Genomic DNA, 7,371 nt, shown 5'->3' on the forward strand with positions numbered 1-7,371 from the left:
TCTTTTTCTACTTCCCATGTAGATTAAATCTATGTAACTCTATTTTAGTGTCCTCATTGCTGTCTAGATTAGCTGGGATTGTGAGCTGTGGGCTCTTTTTCGTTGCTTTATGTTTAAAAGACACCTATGAGTGAGTGCATGTGTTAATTGTCTTTTTGTATCTGGGTTATCTCACTCAAAATAATGTGTTCTAGCTCTATCCATATTCCTGCAAAATTCAAGATGTCATTATTTTTTATGCTGTGTAGTACTCCATTGTGCAAATGTACCACATTTTCCTTAATCATTCTTCAGTTGAGAGACATTTAGGTTGTTTCCAGGTTCTGGCTATGACAAATAATGCTACTGTGAACATAGTTGAGCACATGTCCTTGTGGCATGATTGAGTATACTTTGGATACATGATCAAAAGTTTTATTACTGAGTCTTGAGTAACATTGTTTACTAATTTTCTGAGAAATTGCCACACTGACATACAAAGGGCCTGTACAAGCTTGTATTACATGATAGGAAGCCTTTTTAAAGTACAAAATCTATTAAAATGTATATCACCAGATGCCTCTGTAGCATATATTATTTCAATGAAATAAGATTTAATGTATAAAAATTTCTAGTTCTCTTTTTATGTTTGACATAACTCACTATGGAAATTTTCAGTGAACTAGGATTTGGCCTATATATGGTCCCAGAAGAGATGAGGTAAAATTGTCTGTCATCTAACAGACTAATGGCATGGAAACCCAATTTTTATAGGTTGGCCTGGGACTCCCTGGTTATTCCAGGCAGCCCTTGAATTTTCAACATGAGTGCCTCAGCCTCCCTATTATCTGACATAACAGACATGTATCACTAACCCTAACTAAATATTAACTTAGATGAGAAACAGTGATGCACACATATCAACAGCCAGATGATGCAGATCTAAAATGATGTAGTATGAATATTAAACAATTACAAAAATTCTTTAAGGCGTAGTAAGAAAAACACTTGCCATAATGGAAACCATTTCTGAAATGTCTCATCATCATGAAATTTGTCTGCACATGAAAAGAAATAAATCTGATATCCATGAAAAATTTTTTTATTAGATTCTACATCAAGAGAGTTAATGAGTTTATTAATAAAATGCATCATTTTTATATTTTATCTCAATGTTTAAAAGACACTGTTGTTAGAATAAGCAACTGGACACTAGGAGTCATTTGAAAAATTTATCTATCATACCTTTCCAAAAAAAATTTCATATTTTCATAGGAATGATCATTGTCTAGTCAAATATGTTGCAGCTTCCTATCTCTTTGTAATATGATGCCATTTCTGCTGGCTTGAAATATTTAGGTTTATGGGACTGTCTTCCACATGAATCAGGGAAACCCATTCAAGCTCAAGGCTCTGGTGGACAAGTGGCCTGATTTTAATACTGTTGTTATTCGACCCCGGGAGGAGGTAAGTTGCAATATAGAATAAATATGCCTGTATCTGCACATGCGTTGCATTCCTAGCATGTGTCTGGCTGGATGGTTGATGCCACTGTCTAATCCATTCATGAAAAATAGACATGAATTGTGCTAATGTCAACCAATACCCTGCCTGAAGAATAATTCACAAAAGTTCACAAAAATAACAGAATGTTATAAAATGTTCAAGAAGGGAAATACACAAAGGTGTAGTAATAAGCCATGGAGAATGGTAACTAAAGGTACAGATGGTACACTTTCATTTTTATCCATGCTTTTGTTTTACTTGGCAGCATAGTTCCTCCATCAGCAATGGCTGATTTGAACTGTGAGCACACTTTATTGCTTCATTATTTCTTATGTCTTGTTTGTAGGATTTAGAGCAACTGATGGAAAGTAGTATCAATATAAGACCATGTTGATACACAAAAAATGGCTTGATCTTTTGTTATAAACATCAAAACAACATTTCCCGAGGGCTGGAGAGATCACTCAGTGGTTACAGGCACTTGCTGTTCTTGCAGAGAACTAGGGTTTGGGGCTGGAGAGATCACTCAGTGGTTACAGGCACTTGCTGTTCTTGCAGAGAACTAGGGTTTGGAACCAGGCACCCATGTCGTGGCTACCACTGTGAGGAATTCCAGTTATAGAAATTTGACACCACCTTCTGATCTCAACAGGCATCACTCAATTGTGATATACATACATACATGCAAGCAAAACATTTATATTTATACAATAAAAGAAGGAAATCTGTAGACAAAAAGGCATCACCTAAGCTAGGTTTGTATATTGTAACAAGTGAGTTCTTCGTTCCATTTTCAACTATTATCCTAGGGTAAAACAAATTTCCTGTCTTTAAAGATAACTGGACTTAAAGTAATACAGCTCATTCTATTCCATCATAAATTTTCATTGTAATATCAGCTTCCCATTGAGATGCTGCTCTGCTTTCTATATCAGTTATCTACAGCAAAGACAATAAAAGAAAGTAGAAAAAATGAATGGTTAGGGTGGTTGATGTTACTGGGAGAGAATTAGAGTTTACTCTCAATACCAAGTGGAAAAAATTTGCCAACATGAATGTTGAAGATGATGTAAATATTTAATAAGGCAGAACAAGAATATTAATAGTTTGATCTGCTGTATCATTTTACAATATACAATATTTTAGTTAATATCCACCAAAATTTGAGGAGTACATTCAGATTATATATTAGTAGAAGTAATATTTATGCGATAGATTCTTTGTTAATTAAGTAGTCCCATTTTGAGTTTGTAAACTTGTTTTATATATATATATGTATATATATATGCCCATTTACTTGCTTTATGAGGTTGTCATTTACTACTACAATAAGTTATTTTTAAAGGATTACCTAGCTTACTAGCTTTAGCAATGCTTTCCTATTTATGGGTTAATATTCTGATTCTGTTTTCAGTATAGACTTTAATACCAGAGTATTCATAGCCCAGAGCAAGGATTATTCTTTTAGAAAAATGTTCTTCTTTTAATTTGTTATTTTGATTCTTCTAAATGAATTTTATAGCACTCTAGTTTCCCTTGAGTTTGGATAATGTTTTTCAGGGTTATTTTACTTTCAATTGAGTCAAGTCTTTTCTTCTTGTTTTTGCACTGTAAATAATTACAACATAAATCCACAGGAGCCATTACTTTTACGATTTTAATTTCTCACAATGTAACTGAATACTGAATACCAATATAACCAAACACCAACCCATCCATAAACATTTTGGTTTATTCTTTTTGAAAACAGGACATGGAAGATGACCTTGACCACTACACCAACACTTACCTAATCTACTCTAAGGATCCCGAGAATTGTCAGAAGTTCCTCAGCTCATCAGAAGTCATTAACTGGAAACAACATCTACAGATTCAAAGTAAGAGAGCCAGGGTATATGTGGCTGTTGTTATCTCCTGTGTACACATGGTGGAAGTCACTGTTCCTTTTGAACAAAACCTTATATCCCACACAGTTTTGCAAGCTGTAGACAACTGGCATGCTGTTACCTGTTTCCCGGTTCAGCCTCTACCACCTGCAAGGGGAACTCTCAAGAGCTGCGGAATGTAAAGTGTACAAAGGAAATTTTAATGTAGTTTCTCACTGCCTTAGGACTTGAGATTTCTTCTTTAGCATGCCCATATTTTACGAAAGAACATAAACATGGGGGCAATGTAACCTCCCATGCCATCTCTGTTTTATTATATTGTCATTTTTTCAAAGGAATATTTTAGTAAAAATAGTACTATGCCTTCTAAAGAAGTATGATCTAATATTGAATCCTGATTGAAACAGTTCTTAGCTGTGAGGGAAGGACTAAGTAATTTCTGTTTTGGACACCAAAGATTTGTGAGAAAAAAATGTTTATAATCCTATTCCAAACATAGACTCCTTAAGGGCTACATGAGACATTTAATAGAAACTTCTCAGTAATATTCTATCTAGTTTTAGAGAATCTCAAATTTTCATTTTATTTCTTTTTTGTTTTTGGTTTTTTTTTTTGTTTTTTGAGACAGGGTTCTCTGTAGTTTTGGGGCCTGTACTGGAACTAGCTCTTGTACATAAGACTGGCCTCGAACTCACAGAGATTCTTCTGCCTCTGCTTCCTGAGTGCTGGGATTAAAGTTGTGCACCACCACCGCCCAGCTCAAATTTTCAATATCAGTTCAAAACAATCATTTTACCTTACAATTAGGATCGATCTCCATTCAGCAGCTCTGCTAGTCTCACCTGGATTTACACATATGGGCTCAGATGTCTGGAAGGTAATGATGAGCTCATGTAAATAGCTCACTGTGATCCCAAGTCTGGTATTTCATAATAACACTGTGCCAACTCTTAACCTCAGGGATGGAAGTGGATTGAGTGACAAGAAAAATCATAGGATTAGAAACAGAAAGTGAAAGTCAACGTCAGTGCACTCTTTGAACTATGTTTACTAAATCACATCCTTCCCATGAGCCCAAGCAAGTTTTCTGACTGAACCAAAGTAATTAAGGGAGTCATATTAGTGCAATAGATAGGTAATGAGAACCTTATCCTGACAATTTAATGGATTGCATGCTTAGAAATGTCCCTTCAATTTCAGTTACCATACTTCTACATTGTCTTGTTTGGTAGCTATAAGTGTATTTTCTAAAAAATAATTTTACATACCGACCACAGTATTTCTCCTCTCCTCTCATTCCCACCCCATCTTCCTTCTGCACGACACACAATCCATAACTTCTCGGTTTTCATTCAGAAGGGTTAAGTCCTCCCATGGGAGTCAACAAGGCAGGGCATATCAAATTGAAGCAGGACCAAGATCCTCCCCACTGCATTACGGCTGGGTAAGGCATCCCACCATAGAGAATAGGTTCCAAAGAGCCGGCTCATGCAACAAGGACTGGTTCTGGCCCCGCTGCTAGGGGCCCACTAACAGACCAAGCTACACAGCTCTCACCTAGATGCAGAATTCCGGGGTCAGTTCAGTGTAGACTGTCTAACTGCCTTTTCAGAGTCCAGAGCTACCACAAGCTCAGGTCAGTTGTCTCTGTGCGTTTCCCATCATGATCTTGAAGCTCCTTGCTCATATAATCCCTCCTTCTTCTTTAGCTGGACTATTGGAGCTTGGCACAGTGCTTGGTTGTGGATCTCTGCATCTGTTTCCATCAGTTACTGGATGAAGTCTCTATGATGACTATTAGGGAAGTCACCAGTCTGATTACAGGGGAAGGCTAGTTTAGGCATCAATTCCTCTCTTGCTAGGGGTCTTAGCTGGGGTGATCCTTGTGTTTTCCTGGGAGGTTGCCTGGCATCATGTTTCTGTCTAATTTCAAAACTCCTGAATATAACCGTAGTCTTAAGTAGTTAAGGTTTGTGATACAATCCAAAACTTAAATTAAGAAAAAGAGAGGGATATAGACTTTATCATATGAAACTGGTCACGATTTAACATAAGACTTGATGATTCTATGTTCATATTCCCTTTGAATACACTGAATAGCCTTCCCAAATGTTAAGATGACTAATGGTATATCATTTGCTGCCTTGTTTCCCCATCAAGGTTCACAGTCAAGCCTGGACAAAGTGATAGAAAATCTTGGAGCCATTAACTTGGGCAAGGTCAAGCATACACAGTGCTTTCTCTATATGATACTTGAAACAGCAAAGAAACTGGCTCCTTCCTTGGTGGACGTAAATAACTTAGTACGCAGCAGTGACAATCCCAAGCCCATGTAAGTGTTTCAAAGCTGTTCTGCCCCAATCATTATCTTACTAATAACATGCCTCCTGTGTTAGATTTCTGAAGTGATCGTTAGAAGGCCACCTTAAAGGATAGGGATAAATCAAAGCACATGTGATCCATCATTGTTTTGAAGTCTAGAAGGTAGAAATCAAGATCTGAGCAAGGCTGTGCTGCATTGGAATCCACAGGATAGAATTTCTTATGTTCTTTTCCCACACACATTGTCATTCCAGGGGTACCTTGGCCTTGGGCAGCAATGCTCCACTCACTAAACTCACTTTCACCTGAGCTTCTTTGTCCTCTGTGTCTTTTCCTCTTTTATTTGTTGTGAGGACTCTTATTAGTAGATTTGGGATGCACAGAATAACTGAGATGAGCTTATATTGAAGTCTTAGACTTGATGTTCAAAAATCCATTTTAAAACAATATTATCTGCATAAAGGATTAGCAAGATGTCTCAGCAGCTAAAGGTTCTTGCTACCAAGTGTGATGAATTTAAATCAATCCCTGGGGACTATATGAAGAGAAAGTTAACAAACTCCCAATATTTGCATTCTGATTTTCATACACGAACATGTAACATCCATATATATATACACACATATACATATATATATATTCAATTAAAAATCTTACTTGCCTATACAAGCTGAATGTAGGTTACCGTTTAACTAGCCATGCCTTCACACCCTCCACTAGCTTTTGCCCTGGTACCTATCCTACCATATTCTGCAGAGTAGCTTTCTAATTACAATAAATTTAAATAAGGATCACGTCTCTCTCCTGCTAACAAGATTTCAAAGCTCCCTGACATGCTTTCAAATCTTTCGGAACTTCTCAGCCCTCTAAGAGGAGATTTTCATCTATTTCTCAGGCCTTATCTTGTTTCTTCACTACAAAACTTCCAGACATTTTAAAAAAATACTACAAGTTTTTTTTAAAAAACATAACCTGTCTTTTATAAATGAGTCTAAAGTCAGAGGTTGAGCCATTCTTTCAAACTAATGTTCTCATGGATGTAGTCTAAAGAGAAAGAGGTTGGTTTTAGAGACTGAGTCAAGCTAAAATAACACAAGCAAACTTTTGTCATTTCAGTGTTATTTCCCACATAAAATAGAAAAGGAAGGCACACATTAGAATTTGACAGATTGGTTCACATCAGTTTACTTCGTGTTAATTATTTTGGTTAGATTTAGAGGAAAAGGAACCTCATTCAAATTCTCTCTCTCTTTTGCTCACTCACTAGCTCACTCTCTTGCTCTTTCCTTCTCTCTCTCAGAAAGTCAGTTCACACTGTAATATTGGTTAGGTGACTTGAAGCATTTATGTGAATGATTTAACATTGTTTCTAGTGTTAGAGCTAAATGCAGACGGTAGTGATGCTATGCCATAGCTTTAATGCAATTCTACCTGACCATCATGAGCTCAGGTCTCCAAGATCAGCTCCCCTCTGTCTAAAACTTCTCTCCTATGCATATGGGTCTGAACACTAATGACTTACTTTGTTATCCAGATCAGATCAGCTCATGAGTTCCTTCATCACAGTCTGGGTAAATCACTTCAATAAAAGTCACCAATGTGCAGGATTTACATTTATTTTGCTCATAGCACTCATGAGTAGTTGAAACCAGTTAATTTATTCTACAGATTTGATATT

At 36.6% G+C, this 7,371-nt stretch overlaps 1 protein-coding gene across 1 annotated transcript in view; it reads left to right on the top strand.

Moving 5' to 3' along the window:
• The window catches only part of LOC101984947 (glycine N-acyltransferase-like protein Keg1), a 54,252-nt gene that overhangs the window by 45,127 nt on the left and 1,754 nt on the right, over positions 1-7,371 (top strand). Inside the window, exons 2-4 of the mRNA XM_005351993.1 lie at positions 1,339-1,446; positions 3,236-3,362; positions 5,532-5,703. Coding sequence (XP_005352050.1) covers positions 1,360-1,446; positions 3,236-3,362; positions 5,532-5,703 — 386 coding nt within the window. The 5' untranslated portion in view covers positions 1,339-1,359. The remainder of the gene's footprint in view (positions 1-1,338; positions 1,447-3,235; positions 3,363-5,531; positions 5,704-7,371) is intronic.

The sequence above is a fragment of the Microtus ochrogaster genome, chromosome 8, assembly GCF_000317375.1.
Source record: "Microtus ochrogaster isolate Prairie Vole_2 chromosome 8, MicOch1.0, whole genome shotgun sequence".
Lineage (NCBI taxonomy): Eukaryota > Metazoa > Chordata > Mammalia > Rodentia > Cricetidae > Microtus > Microtus ochrogaster.